The 16,304-nt window shown below is 33.0% G+C and overlaps 1 protein-coding gene across 2 annotated transcripts in view; it reads right to left on the bottom strand.

Moving 5' to 3' along the window:
• Nucleotides 1-15,535, bottom strand: part of LOC116426128 (uncharacterized) — a 77,828-nt gene extending 62,293 nt beyond the window's left edge. The window contains exons 1-4 of one of the 2 annotated variants that reach the window (XM_031974655.2): nucleotides 14,438-15,535; nucleotides 4,624-4,836; nucleotides 2,782-2,820; nucleotides 1,011-1,257 (exon numbers count right to left, since the gene is read on the bottom strand). In XM_031974655.2, the coding sequence (XP_031830515.1) occupies nucleotides 1,011-1,257; nucleotides 2,782-2,820; nucleotides 4,624-4,836; nucleotides 14,438-14,625 (687 nt within the window). In that variant the 5' untranslated portion in view covers nucleotides 14,626-15,535. The remainder of the gene's footprint in view (nucleotides 1-1,010; nucleotides 1,258-2,781; nucleotides 2,821-4,623; nucleotides 4,837-14,437) is intronic. The other variant, XM_031974656.2, reaches the window with a different exon arrangement.
• Nucleotides 15,536-16,304: the final 769 nt, after the last annotated feature.

Below are 16,304 nucleotides of genomic sequence, written 5' to 3'. Positions count from 1 at the left end.
CTAAAAAGTCACTGACACAAACATATTAAAAAAAATGTTCTCAGCACTAGGGTAGTTAATATTAGGTTTACGGACACATATTGTACAAATTATACCATTGTTTCTAGAAAAATTGATGTTCGTTCATTTAGACCTTGGAAATTAAAGGTTTAAAAATAGATCAGGATATGTATTCGTGTAATTGCGTCAATCAAAATCGACATGACCATTTACCGAACCTGTTAAAATACTAGATTATATGTTATGTATAGTTATGTGATGTATAGCGACATCGAACTCCGATATCTAAATTCGAAAGCTCCAAATGAATAATTTAATTATTCAAATAACTAGAGATTGATATGTAGTTTTTTCTAGTATTTACGATTATGACGCATAACTCAGCATTTTTGTAAGAAAGGTTTTCAAAGGTTAAAAAATTCTCAACCACAAAGTTATAGTTACAAACAAAATCATCGCAGGTTCAATACATATACGTCGAATTATTTGTCCATCATTAACACTAGAACTACCGAGCACTTAAACCGTCTTTTTAAAATGTCTTTACAAAAGCTAAAAGCGTGAAGTTATTAACATTTCAGTTTAGGTATTACCTAATCAGTTTCTTTAGTCATTTTTCAAAGAGGTATTCGTACCTTTTCAGTAATCATAGAAGAAAAAATTAAGGAATGGGTCATTTTTACCCATCTGGTAGTTCTAGTGTTAAAGTATCCCATTTTATAGGAAAGTTTCAGCAAAAATTGCCCGATGCGGATGCGCTGATAGAACTAAACACGCGTCAAATTGACGTGTTCCATAAACCTAGCGCTAATTTCATGCCCGACGCCCTAATTTCTCGCAGACAACAGACCAATTTTGATTGAGTCGGTATTGCTCAGAATATCCGTCGGCCAACATTTCTTGCCAATGCTCTCCGGCGGATAGCTTTCATCATGGCATTCGGGCGTCGCAGACGATGCAACGGGAAATTAATAAGGCCGTAGAAATGGCCGGCGTGAATCATGACTCACCCTGTGCCGCGGAACCGCTGGCATGCTGCTGGTCCTTCCGCGATATTGCCTTGGACCCGAACCACGGGATCCAGACGTTAAACCGGCCGGACCAGCTGGACTCGTTGGACTCGGGCCACCGGGGCTTGTACCCGGGCTCAAGTGAGAAGATGAGGACACTGCCCCTGGACTGATCGCCGGCGTCCTCGTGGGACTCCTCGGTGAAGGTGAGAGGTGACCCCATGGACCAGCTTCTGCTTGCAGGAATCTATCGTTTACAGAAGGATTTTTATTACGAACCAAAAATTATGGAATGAAATGAAAATTTGGGGATTGGCCATTAGAAAGACAAAGGAACTTGTTGTGTTATTATTATTTTTTTGATAAATCAGCGTGTGATAGATTATAGTTTATGGTTATAGATTTTTTGACAGTTCAGTAAGTTATAAATTATAGTTTGTAATTGTAGGTGTTTTGGAAGATAAGTAAGTTGTAGATTATAGTATGTAGTTATACATTTTTTGTCAGTTCGGTAAGTTATAAATTATAGTTAATAATTATAGGTTTTTTGAAAAACATGTAAGTTGTAGATTATATCTGATCGATGCATAAATTACCTCTTGGTCCTTTAAATGAAAAATCTAATGAATTATAGGAAAGTAAAAAATGAAAGAAATGTTTGTAATTTCCAATGAATACTCATATTTAGCTGTTACTTTTTATACAGTTACTGAACATGTGTCACTATGTTTTTTCAGACGATGTACCATGATAAATATAATGTAAAATTATAGGTTTTACCATTGATACATAGACAATTAAGTTAATCTAAGATAATTGTTTAATATAAATTTTGAAGACGTAAACAGCTGTTTGTATTTTTTATTTTGTAAATGACAATTTTGAAAGAACTGTCCTTGGTCTTTCTAGGGTTAAATGTAATATGTAACTTAAGAATAACTTCGATAAAACATTTTTCCTTACTCTATATATGTTTTTTAATGTAAGCTGGTGATACAGTAGTGAAAGTTTTTGGAAATTAGGAACAGGGACGATGAGAGAATGTTTTGAATTTTGTGATACTTTAAATGATGCAACTACTGAATAAAACTAATTATTAGCTAATTAAATGAGAACAAACTAATATAATGAAAAGATGCAACTACTTATTGTTTCAATACGTTCAATGTACGAGTTTTCACTGATAAAATGAAAAATCTCATTCATATCGTTTCTATCATTTGAAAGTATCTTATTCGATAGATATTTCATTTAGATACTTTTTTCATTACTATACTTTATACTTTTGATACCTTTTTTAATTATATATTTTTAATACTTTTTTTAATTATATATTTTCGATACTTTTTTAAAAATTTTAGCTGTTACTTCTGCATGTTATAAAAGTAAAAACTGTGATTTCGTATGTTCATTTGCATACGTAAAATAATTGAAATTTTAAACTACAAAAATGACCGTCAACTATGAATTTTTACAATGAAAAATAATAGAAAACATGATGGAAAAACTTTTTATAGAACAATAAGATACACTTTGCTTCACGTGGAAAAAATTGTTATATTTATTTACAGAAGAGTGCGAAATTGAGATGTATTTATGTAAAAAAGTGTACACAAGAATAATACGAAAACTTTCGAACTAATTTGAACTTCAGCTACGCAGAAGTGATTGATGGAGTAATTACGTAAATGAATGCGTCCGTATTGCCGTATAAAAAGTTTAGATTAAAAAGTAATATAGCTGAGCAAACAACTGAATCCGAAAACTTAACTGTGTAATACTTTGACGTAAAAACGGCCCCACTATTTTCCTTCGGGGAAGAAAAAAATTATATGAAACATTCCTTGCAACCTGAATGAAATATATTACGCTATAAATAAACTCTTTAACATAAAAGTATCTGATCACTTGTTTGCTAAACAATGAACTTTGCTCTTTTTTCAAAAGAAAAAAAACAATGTAAACCAATATTGTACCACGTACGTGTGTAGATTTGATAAATTTAGCTGATGGAAGATGATATAGCAACATGGAACAATAGCCCGTAGTATTTTCTATTTTTTTTTGTTTCTTCTAGCATTTGAATACCGTACAAGTGATCAAATAGTTTTAGATAGAATAGTTCTGTATTAGAACTGAACACTATACGAATTATTTCAAGTAAATATTTATTTATCAATTTCTATTAATTAAATATTTTTACATACATTTGTTCTGAAAATAAATTAAATATGTTATAAACATTGAAATTTAAAGATTTCTTGTGCTTTGTATATAACACGTGGAAAATTACAAAATACATTTTAGATATACATACGTGTACAATTGTAAATTACATTTCAGATTGAAGTTAATACTATTATTTTGCAATTGTTTTGCACATCAAATGCAATCTTATTTGAATCAAATTAATTCTATCTTTCACCTCTTTTTCTCATCGGTTATCACACTACATCATGATTCACCGAATAATTTAGTTTCTTAATTCATTCGCGGAAACATATATTAAGTTAGAAATGCACTAGCAAGAAACTGATGACATTCTTTATTAAATAGCAACTTTCAAACGTGTTTCCACTTTTATTTTATTTTATTTTATTACTGACGCAGGCAAACTGAATTTGCCATCAGAAATCTCAGATCTGTTTACACATATCACGGATATTATATCAATTCTATATTGATTCTGCAACTGTTATTTTTCGGTTCTTGAAATAGTTACGAACAACCGAAATGAAGAACCGAAAAATAACGGTTACAGAACCGGCAAAATGAACGGTTTTAAAATTTTATTCAGAACTTTACGTTCTCTTTCACTCACTTAACTTTACATCGATTCCTACATTGTTTGATTAATCGGGTTTTCAATTTCATCTTTCATTCTGTTCCTGTTTGCAATAAAACAAATTTATCGTCTAACTTGTTTACCTTTATTGTATAATCAAAAGAACCAATATACCGAATAACAGTTATGACTTATTTCAGTCTTTCATAACTAACGTAAAAGCGTCAGTATTTGGCCAGTTAAGAAAAATTTTCTGCGTGAATAATAATAAACGCATACTTCTTTATTAAATGAAGAGACTCTATGCGTAAAAACGTAGTTCGAACTTCTTACATTATGTAACAAAGCCAGCTTCTTTGAGACAGTTATATTACCCAAATTTTATATTTTTGAAAATTCAATACTTGCCCCAGAAGTTGACCATCTTTAAAAACAAGAAAACTAGTAATTAACTGGTAGTTAGTAGTTGACCATTTATAATAAAACCAAAAACACTAAAGGTGATTACTTTAATATCGTTTATTTGAAACGATAACGACAAATTACAAGTAAAAGGACAAACAAAAAAAAGTTAATTTCATATAAAATCGTATTCAGAAACAGAGTAAATATTGGGTAGGTAGATGCTGCAGCGTATCTATCGCGCTTTTATTATAAGATTATTACTTTTGTAAAGATTATTTTTTACGTTGTTCTGAAAAATGGTTAACTACTGATACCAGGTCAATTACAGGTGCCTTTACCTTATTTCAAAAAATGAAACCAATTTCATAACTGTTTCCAACCCTTGACTCAAACAAGTTGTGCCACGTGGACTCGCGTGCTCACCTGTGCAAGTCTGGGGTTGGTCTGGCTACAGCTATGCTCGAGCTGCGTCGTCTAGAAGGGGTCGGCGATTTCGGCCCGTCGACGGCCGCGTGACCTTGCGAGCCCATCAACGAAGTGCGGTGCAGACGAACTTCGACCTCGCTGCTTCGCCTCTGAAATGCCCGCTTGCTCCATCGTCTGGCCTTCGGGTCGGCGTTAGGGTTGTCCTGCTGCCTGGAACGTTATGACCATGACTTTACATAAAAAGTGAATGATTGCTTCCTGCGCCGCGTCTGACGAATCAGAAATTTTTTGGTTGCCTGCTAAAAGGGTTTTCGTGTTCAAGAAAGTATTCTCGTTTGAAGAGGTCGTTTTTAGAAGATTATTTAATTTTATGTTAGATTATATTGGAAGGTAGTGCGGTTGGGAACTCAGGATTTTATGGGGATGTATTTACTTAGATTTATATTTTATGTAGAGTGATGAAGTTATTAAATGTCGAGTGTAATGCTTCATTTTGTGTGGTTGCCATGGTATCTTAATAAGTGAACCGACTTGTTTGAAATTAAGAAGTTAAGTTGTTTTTAGGAAAATGAGTTTAATAGTCTGTGTTTCGTTATTGAGAAATTCAAACTTGGGAATTGGTATTTTATGTTTGTAACGGTCTTTAATAATTTGTGTCTTTCAAAGTAAATGTTTGATTTGAGAGGAACAAGTTTGAACGTTTGCATTTTGTGTGTCATAAAATCGAGCTTAAAAATTCGCCAGCATGCGTGCAATAGTTTTCACGAAAAATGTAAATGGTGAACGACGAAACGTCAGTTTCTTTTTAAATAAACTTTTGCTACAAATGAAAGTGCAATAGAAACAATTTTATCCTCTTGTTTAAATTTGTTCTCATTTATAACTATTATAAAAAATGGGTATCATAGGTAAGTAAATGTTTTTCTGTATTATGCACTCAGTATTAACGGTTGCTCACTTGTTATACTTTTTATTATCGGTATAGATATGGTTGACAAATGTGAAAAATTAATAGTAACCTATTAAATAGGGATGACGAATTAATCCCTTATTTAAATTCAACTCCAGTTCTCAGTATTTCCTTGTTTTCATGTTTATTCGACAAACGATTCTTGCATTTCAATAAATTATAATATCCACACTACTGTAAATCATGTATTGCTGCCAACTGTTCACCGTTTTAATTTAATTTATGTCGAATTACGGATGTTCGCGCTTAAAAGACCACTCGGTTAACACTTCAATAATGCAAGTGTGTATTTAGAAAGGACTTGAAAACTAATTCATTGTCATTTGTAACCGAAATTATTAAATTTTATAGAATAATTAAAATAACGTCAATAATCCAATAGATTCAATCAAATAATTTAATCAATGAACGTCATTGATTAAAAATCTTTCGGCAAAAACATTTATACGTAACTAAATAATAATGAACTCTGCACACTATTCAGTGAATAGTAATTCTGATTAAAAAACAAAAGTCTATAAAAATTGAGCTTCGCAGAGTGTAATATTAGAATAATATATTATTTAAAAGTTTTCTGGTGAACAATTGCATTTTTGCTGACATTTTCAGTTCAAAACAACTCTTTGAATAATGGAGACGCATTCGTTAAAACAAATGAAATGGAGTTCATTGCGGTTGGTATAACAATTCCTGCAGCATGTATAATGCATAAACGTTGCAAATATGCATAATTTACAACTCGCAATGTATTTCTCGAAAAACAGTTTATCAAGAGTGGGTGTAAAATAAACACGCGATGCATCAAGATGTAGCTTTATTTATTTGTATTACTCGATACTTCGTCGCTATGTATTCATAACAATGAAAATTCTGTTGCAGTTTCCAAAGATAAACATACAAAGCTTACATGCTGAGAAAATATAACAAAATGAATAAAATCAAACGAACAGCTCGATAAATAACAATATTAGCAATTAAAATTGTTTTATTCAAAATATTTAAAATTCATTTCGGAGCTTAGTATATAAAAAATTAATTTAATTGCAAATCATGTAATCATTGTTTGTAACAATCTTCCCCTAATTCATGTGAGTCACAATAAAATGAATCGTCACAGTTTATGTTTCAAATCGTGGCCCAAGATTGTTAAAAATTTTTATTAAGGAAAGAAAAAGTTATCAGAATGCATCAATTAAAAGAGTTCTAACAGAAAGTAATAAACATAAATATTATTCAGCTCGCCCGAACAGAGATAATAAATAAAATTACGAGTATGTAAAATAAACGAATACCATACAATAAGCATAAAACTATTTTATTTTTCAACAAATTACGAACAACACTGGATGCCTTATTAGTTCCAAACAAATGAAAAAATTGAATCTCGCGAATTTACACTCGAATAGAGAAAATTCCCTGGAAAACGTAACATTTAATTTCAACCTCAATCAATTCTCATGCGAGTTTTTTTTATTATAATTCTTTTTTAACAAACTCCCGTCGATCTATGACGCGTTGCAATACCGTTCCGAAGAGTATGAGACACAGATATTTTTTTTGCTTTGCGTTGCGCGCGATAATACGACTCGCATCGTCGAACGAGGACCGGCGGGAAAGGAGTGGATTAAATCGACTAATTAATACAAAAGTTCAAGTTATTCGATAAGCATACACTCGGCCGAGTTTACCTTCATTAACCCCTTAACCTCTTCGTGCTCGTGTATATCATGAGATCGACGAATTCACGAAGAGCAATATTAACCCTTTCGAGACGAACTTTTTTGAGGAAAATAAAAGAGGCAAGTTATATTTATAATACTTTCCAGTTGACGAATTTATTCGAAATAACACGATCAAACAACAGTAACTGTTGACTGTAACTGTAACAGTACAGTAAATGTCCGTAAATATAGTATTAATAAACGTTATTATTTATTTAGTATCTATGTAAATAAGAAAATAAATAATTCATTGTTGAAAGAATTATGTATCATTTTGATTTTTAAGAACTATGCACTCGTCGAACGCAGTTAACTGATTAAGGGATTAAATTAACGGTGCGCGTGCGTTCAGTGGCCTGCTTTCCGGTGTCTCCTTCGAGATCTGTGTCGCGTCTCTATCGAGTCGGCGAGAAATCGCTTTAGAACCGTAAACCCGAATCCGGGAGAGGACTTCCGCTCGAGATGGCTTCGTTCCGCATAAAAGAGACCGTTCACCGGCGCACACTTGTACGAATTCGGTTTCAAGCCCGAATACCATCGTGGAACGTGATTTTGTGATAAAATAGTAATGTTCATTGACGTGTTCACCACGCCTTCCTTCCTGTTCTTTAATTTACGGGCGAGCACTTCACCCGCCATTCGTAATTCCCGCTAAAAGCCGTCTCAATGGCCGCCCGCGGAGATTCTCCCCGTAATGGCGCGCGACGTTATTCGGGAACTGTTCTCTTGTTGAATTATGCTATTGACCGAAAGTTTCGAATCGCTCCGCAAATTGATGCTAACGGAAGTATGGCTTGTCGACACTTTAGCTACCGAAAGCCAATTAGGAGTCTCCGGTGTTCGTGATAGATTCAATGTGGGTTTAATTCAGTTTCGGTAGCGCATACTATCACTTGAGAATCTGGGATGATCTTGTTGTGTGTTGGGGCTTGGGAAAGAGGATACGATGTAAAGTTATTTATGGTTTTTAATGGGTTTGTTAAAAGGTTATAGAGTATTGTTCTGTTTGTCCTTTATTTCAGCAATCGATGTTAGATTTAATTTCTTGATGATAAATTAAATTTTTTTAGAAAAAAAGAAGTTGTTTTAACTGAAGGGACGCGAGATAATGTGAAGCAATGTACTCATCAAATGATTAATCTCGAACTTTGGAATATTGATGCACATATAAGACCTTCACCTTTGTGTAGACTAATTAATACAAAATAATATTCATGGCAGTATATTAAGCGAACAAAAGCTCGTTAGTATGCCTGAGATAGTTACAAGAAGATTGCAAAATTAATTATTGTATCGAAAAGGGAGTAATGTAAAGTAAATGAAGTAAATACGTTGAATAAATTTGAATATCATTTAAAATTATGTAGCATTAACAGTGAATTAAGAAAGTTCAATTGAGAGGAGAAATTAATTTAATAATTTCATTAAAAATCAGCATGTAATCTTATTGCTTTGTTTAATCATAAATATAATTCCAAATATATAAATATTAATGGGAAAGAAATTGAGAAATTAAACAATTATAATAAATTTCATACTTTTTATTTACATTCGCACATAATTAATACGTTTCATCCTGAGCAGTATCATTTGCAAGGACCATTATTTTGAATTTTGCATGAAGAATACCAGATTACTTTTGTTCTCATTTCCATTTAAATTCGTGACGCATAACACAACGGTCAGTGAGTTAATGAGATTTTTATGTTACACGTTTTCAACATTTTCTAAAGAACTTCCGTAACTGACGAACATTTTAAACGCAATTGTAACCGCAGAGGTTTTTATCGAAGTAAGTGCTGAAAATACTAAAAAAAATACTAAATTAATTTTATCATTAAAATAATGAATTGTAACATAAATACGATCGGATATATTAAATATATTTTTATATTATTAGTTTCATGAAACAGTGAAATAACAGGACTGCATTTGAACTAATCATGAGATAATCGATCATAAGTCATAATTAGATTCTTAAAATTGAAACTTTATACTATAGTACTTAGACTTATTATAGATCTTTATACTATAACACTTACAATTAGAATTTTATATCATAAGACTTTGAATAGGAACTTTATATTATAATACTTAGAATTATTATATCACGTTACACTATAATAATTAGAATTAGAACTTTATACAATAATACTTAAAATCCAGACTTTACAATTACTATAATACTTACAATTAGAACACGTCTATACTCGCAACCGAACATACCAGCGTCACCTAACACAGCTATCCCCCTAATTCCACAAGATCCCAATTTCCATGGGCGATTACCCACGAAAATTACGTGGTTCAAAGTTCACGTATCCAAGGATAACGAACTTAAAACGGCGGATCAGGAAATTTGTCCGCTCTCGATCGGAGCTCAATTATAGTCAGCTCTATTTCCTCTGAAGACGGTATCGATTTATCATCAGAATCTTAATGCAGCACTAAACCGATTATAATTATATTTCCATGGAATAATTGCTATGTAATTACCGACGCGGATGAAGAGAGCTTCCGGCTGTCGGATTTGTTCGAGCCGGACTGAAATAATTCTGAGTAATAGGTCACCGGTATTGGTCCTCCTTTTCAAGAAGACTCATTAAAACTTGCCCGGGACGCGTTCTCTACTGGCTCGTCCCAGTGTCTGAAAGTCGACGCACAAGTGGCGCGTGTAATTTTTGCACGGAGAAGATTAAACGGTCCGGATCCGACATATTTTCTTCCTCCTTCTGAGACCAACTTTTCATATCTTCCCTTTCTTTTTTTCTTTCCTTCTCTACTGGCAGTTAGCGAAAACTTCGAGATAAACCTTGTTTCATAGCAAGTACTTACCTACCGCGCGACAGGATTTTATTCATGAAACGGATAAAAGATAATGGTGTGTTAAATTGCATTCGGTATTAACAGGCGAGCAGTCGATCGAGTGAATATTCATTCCGGTTAGTAGTCGGACGAACGAAAATTTATTCGAGCAAGAATTTCTCGCGAAATGTCACGGCAAATATTTGTTCCCTTCAGGATTTATTTCGTTCATTTTTTTATTCGCAGCTGTTCAGTTTTCGGTTCAGAGTTATTTGCGTCGTTATTGGAATAAATAAGAATGGATTGTTTGAATGTGCCTACGCGGAAATTATTATTTGGGTGGAATATTCTCTGAAACTAGTGCAGAAATGAAATCTAAATTGTTCATTTTGAGGCGAACAATTTAGAGAATTTCTTTTCTGCAGCTCCTAGTTTCAGAGGTACTGTAAAAAGTATATTTTCAACCCCCAACTTTGAGGAGTGGTTTCAACTTTTAAAAGTGTATGTTGGGTGATAAGAAAAATACGTGTAAAATATTTTCTTGAGAACTGTGCCTCACGTAAGTTTCATTAAAATCAGTGTGTGAAGATCGGAAAGGTTCCCTTGTATGTAAAAATGAAAGAAGTATCTTTTATATAGATATCCTTTAAACAATAATTTGAAAACAGATGTTATGTGTTTCGAAGACAAAAATTTCTCTGTTAATCACGTACAAAGAATATCAATAATTTTGCATCGATCCAATAAAACATTATGTGTACCACAATTACTTCGGAATGTAAATGTAAATTAGTTCTACTTGGATGATGCATTTTGGTACTTCCTTCCGGCAATTAGATTAAATTGTATGCAGCTTTGAGCAGGCGCTTAATTGATGCTAACTTTTAGCAGAAATTTCATCGTGGTATCGAGATAACAAACTCTGATGAAGAGTTCAGTGGTGGAAATTACGTAAACTCGTTGACAGGGTGTCAAAGTCTTATTGGATTTTGGTTGTTAAAGGGGATGAAACGCGGTAAGGCCGTCAGCGGAGAATTTTACGTAACGTTCTTTGACAATTTTGCACAATAAAATACATAGCGAAAAGATTAATATTATCACGATTATTTGTTACTTACTTTCAAATACAAACATTTAATAATCTACAGTATAAATTTTATCAGATTATCAGAAACCATAACGAAGTACTTTTAATTTTTTAATTCGGTCAATTAAAACTTTTAACCATTTATTATAAGTCTAATGCAATATTTTTTGTTGAGAAGAAATCACAGGAAATGTTACATAAATCAAATTTTCATGTTAGTAAATGTTACATTACATAAAAAGGCAGATCATAATATGTACATAGTGACTTACAAATTTGTTCATGAGGATTATTACTCATTATATTTATTGTTATTAAGCATAGAAAAATCTCAAATTTTGTATTGAAGTTATTAAAATAATATTAAATGCTAAAATTAAACATAATGAAAATGAAATAATAGAAATGATATAATATTTTTAATACTGGATTGTTATTTCAAAAATACTTAGATGTCTAAATTTAAACCGTGAAGAGAAATTGAATTTTTCACGGAAATGAAAACGAAAATTCCATGAAAATTCACCAAATGTCATTTTAAATACCCGCAAACGTCTGGAATGTACAAATTCGATTCGAAAATCGTAGAATGTGTATACAAATCATTTACGGTTGCAACGTCAGGAACAATATACTATTATCAGATTAATCTAATCGGATCAGTTCACCAATGTACTCGCATTTATCGCTCGAAACAACACAAAGTGTTCGACCAAAACCGGAAGCAACTCCATTGAACAGTCTTGCTGTATAAATGCTCGCGAAATTTGAAGAATCAGATGTCGAAATGAATTTTACGTTTTATAGTCCATATGAATAATGAGGAGAAATAATAATAGTCTGTGTAACCTTTTTATTTTCATTTTCGATCTTAAAAATTTTTTTTTCCTCTTAAAAATTCACTTCTTGGTTTATCAGAGTAGTTTCTTTATAAATAATAAATAATTCGTCTGTTACGTTTCAAACTTAATTTGTTCCAAAGTATCAAATTGACAAACAGTTAAAAAATCAGTCTAAAGAGAAAAGTAGTAAATAAATTCAGAAATTCTTTTATAGAAAATAAATATACGTAACAGTAATAAAATATGTGAAAAAGAATTTTAAAAGACCTGTTCTCTTTTTAGAATAAATGACGTTTGTATTTTTAATTCTTTTCACTAGTATATCTGTGACTACGAAATTAAATGAACACAAATCACATTTTTGAAAAGTTCAAAATATCCAAGTCAATATTTAGCATATTTGCAAAATGAAATCATTTAGTAATTTAAATTTTACAGTTTATAATAATTTTTAATTATTACTACAAATCAACGACGTTCAAACGAAACATTTAACTCATTCTGAATCCAATAAAACTCCAATTAAAACATATTAATATATTGCTTCAATTCTTGCTTTCCGCGAACTGTTTTATAAACACGGAAAGTATTCATATACCTTCGCAGTGTAAATAAAAATATTCTCAGCTACCATATAAGCAGTTATATTAAAACAGAATTAATAAAAACTATGATTTTCCTGCACTTTTATAAAATAAGCTTCAAACAACCCTTTCTCGAAAACGTCTACAATTTTGCTTAATAAAATACATTCAGATAGTATTAATAATATCACGATTTTTTATTAATTACGTTCAAATACAAACAATTAATAATTTACAATATAAATTAACTAACATCACACCTTTCGAATTAATTGCATAGAATGAATATTTATTATTTACTATCAGAAACCATAAACAACCTAAAATCAGTAAGCTACAAAGTAAATTCATTAATATTATATCATTACATTTGCATACAATAAATGCCTACCTTTTATTATCACAAACCATTAACTACCTAAAATTATTAAACCGAAACTTCAATTCTCTAACATTATTCCAACATATTTGATTACATGTAATCAACATCTACATACACATTTATGATCAAAACTCATTAACTAAAATCAGTAAACCACATTGGAAATCCACTATTACCATGAGTTTGCATTTTATAGTTCAAAATGTTGCTATTAACAACAATCGAACTCGTGAATTCCAAAACAGCACAAGTCCATTTTTTAACGTTATCCATAAAATTTAACATTATTGAACATTATTCATCCTATGAGTTATCAATGTAAGCATCTCAGTTTACTCAGACCTATTTAACATTATATGCGTTTATAAACATTTATTGTACAGTTTATTCTATTGTTAATAAAAAAATTGATGTTCATTTATTCAAAGTTTGAAAATTAGGGGACTGATAGTAGATAAGTGGCCTGCGTATCCGTGCGATTGCATCAATCAAAACCGACGTAAACATTTACAAAATAATATTTAGTGATAATAATATTCAAAATGTACACGTAATGAGAATGAAGCCGTAGCCAATACTTGCAGTAAGAATCAACAAAACTGATAACGAATGAGTAGATAAAAATGAAACGACAGAGATCGGGAAAATAATTGTACAATAATCTTAGTAATTTTATTAAATTTCACTAAATAATATCTTCAATAATTTGACGAAATTCAACTGAATGATAATCCTTAGTAATTTTTATAAAAATTCATTATATTCATCAACTGCAACATACCAAACGCAAATAAGAAAATAATACAAGAACTCCTGTTACAAAATAAAAGAAAAATTGATTTTCTCGAAATATTAATCTAACAAGGGAAGTTAACCCAAAAATTCAAAAAATTATGAAACGTTGCGTGTAAATAGGGTAAGTTAAGCCTAATACATAGCAATTTTTTTGTGCCGAATTTCACTTTGAATAGGTGATACCACCCCTTAAAAAAAATTCTTCTCTTTCCCGTGGATTACCTTGAGAACAGTAAGAGATAGTGAAAAAAAAGTTTAAACAAAGAATATATTATTCTTTCTCGTCTATAAAACTGCAAAATAATAATATCAATAAATTCAAACTTTTCGAAAAATTTTGTTTTGCAATTTTACAGACATGAAATAACAATGTATCTCTATTTAAATTTTTATTCGCCACCTCTTACCGTTCCCAAGATAAATCCACGGGAAAGAAGAACTTGCATTTTCTTCAAGGGGTAACTTCACCCCTTCAAAGTGAAATTCGGCATGAAAAAAATAGCAGTGTATTAGACTTGACTCACTCTACTCACACGCAGTTTCTTAATTGTTTGAATTTCTGTGTTAACTTCCCTTTCAACTCGATTCGTGCAATTTTGGAATTTGTGGCTTCAGTTTCATTCACCTTGGTATTAGCTTGTCCTCAAGCATGCTGGGCAGATCGTTCGAGTTTTCGTTGAGGGCTGCGAAGAAGTCTTGAAACCTGTCGGGAAAGTTGCTCAGCGGGCAGCTGTTCACGGACACTCGATCAAGAAGCTCCGCAGAATTTTTCTCGACGGCTTCATTATCTCCCGTCGGGGCCGACGTTTCCATACAGTACAACGGCGGCTGTGAATCCCGTTCAAGATCGCTTTAACCGCGGGGGAGGTGTTGCTTTTCTCGAGTCAACTTTTGCGGCCTCACTGTTCGGCGCCCCATTCAAGCGCCCAGCGACTCACCACACAATCTCAACAATCCCTTCCTGCTCTGCGGAACGTCCGACCGGAAACCGCACAAGCCGTCTCGTTTATCCAAAGAAAATAAACTAGAAATAAGCTCTATCGAGATTTCGATCACTAAACTCTAATTTGTATCAATTCATCGCACTACTGAACAATGTTTAGTTTAACAATGTGAAAAAGCACGTTGCGATATGCGATCTTCAAGCTTCAATTTATTAATTTGCGTAAATTTTCTGTTTCGATGGAATTTTTAGTTCCGTAGAGTCTTTAGTTCTGTAGAATATTTATTTCTGTAGAATCTTTGTTTCGATGGAATTTTTAGTTTCGCAGAGTTTTTACCTCTGTAGAATATTTATTTCTGTAGAATCTTTGTTTCTATTGAATCTTTAACTTCGCAGAGTTTTTACTTCTCTACAATAATTATTTCAGTAGAATCCTTAGTTCTATAAAATATTTATTTCAGTAGAATCTTTATCTCAGTAGAATGTTTCCGCAGAACCCCGTTTCCGTAGACCCTATGTTTCACAGAACCTTCATTTCCATAGAATGTCTTTCTACAAATCAGTCACAAGATCAAAGACACGTGACCCGGCACCAAGTCCCAAATACAAAGTTCTCCCAATCTGCACAGAGAAATCAGCAAGAGTTCCCGCCGCGCGAGAATAGAGAATCGCGTAACAATGGCGATCGGTTGACGCGAGATCACGGGATCGCGGCGCGTCGTTTTTTCCCGACGAGGCCCTGGAGAAAACTGAAGCTCGCATGGTTGTTGCGCTCGTCGTTCTAGCCCCGCTTCACGCGCGCCCGGCTTGCGCAAGCGTGACTCACCCCCGAAAGCTTCCCCGAATCGCCGGATACGCGATAACTCGGTGAAAGTGACCACCGTCTCCCTTGCCCCCCCGTTGCAAGCTTGCCAGCTATAGCGAGCATCTCCTTCTTCTTCTTCGTCTTCTTCCTCTCTATACGTGTTCCTGCCTGCAATCGTCACGCGCCTCTCTAAAATTGAAAGGGAACGGGCGTCGAGCACACTTCTCGGAGCCAGCACCCTTAGAGGGTCATTTGGCGAGGGAGCCGTCTCGCGATGACACGAAACGACGTCGGCGAACAGACTTCCGGAATAGAGTTTCCGTAAATAGACTCGAACCGTCATGTTCACTTGTAGTCTCCTTCCTTCTTTCCTCTTTTCTGCGGTTCTTTTCGGTGTCTTTTCTCTTTCCTCCGTTTCTTTTCGGCATCTTTCCTGATTCTTCCTTTTGTTTTCGGTGTCTTTCCTCTCTCTTTCGTTTCTTTTCGGTGTCTTCATCGTTTCTCCCGTTTCTTTTCCGTTTCTTTATCATTTCTATATAATTAGAGATTCAAACCATGTTCATAAAGAGATAAAAACTGACACGAAACATTGTCTCAAATATAATAATATTAAATATTCAACATTTTCTTGATCACGCAGAATTTCTCGAATGCCTGAAACAAGTTTCGACTTGTTAGTTTTGTTGTTGGACGTATAACGAAACCCCGATTTAATTAAGAATTCTCGAGCAGCGAGAGGCAACA

The sequence above is a fragment of the Nomia melanderi genome, chromosome 12 (genome assembly GCF_051020985.1).
Source record: "Nomia melanderi isolate GNS246 chromosome 12, iyNomMela1, whole genome shotgun sequence".
NCBI lineage: Eukaryota > Metazoa > Arthropoda > Insecta > Hymenoptera > Halictidae > Nomia > Nomia melanderi.
The sequence above is the reverse complement of the archived record's forward strand: the minus strand, read 5'-3'. Positions and strand labels throughout refer to the sequence as shown.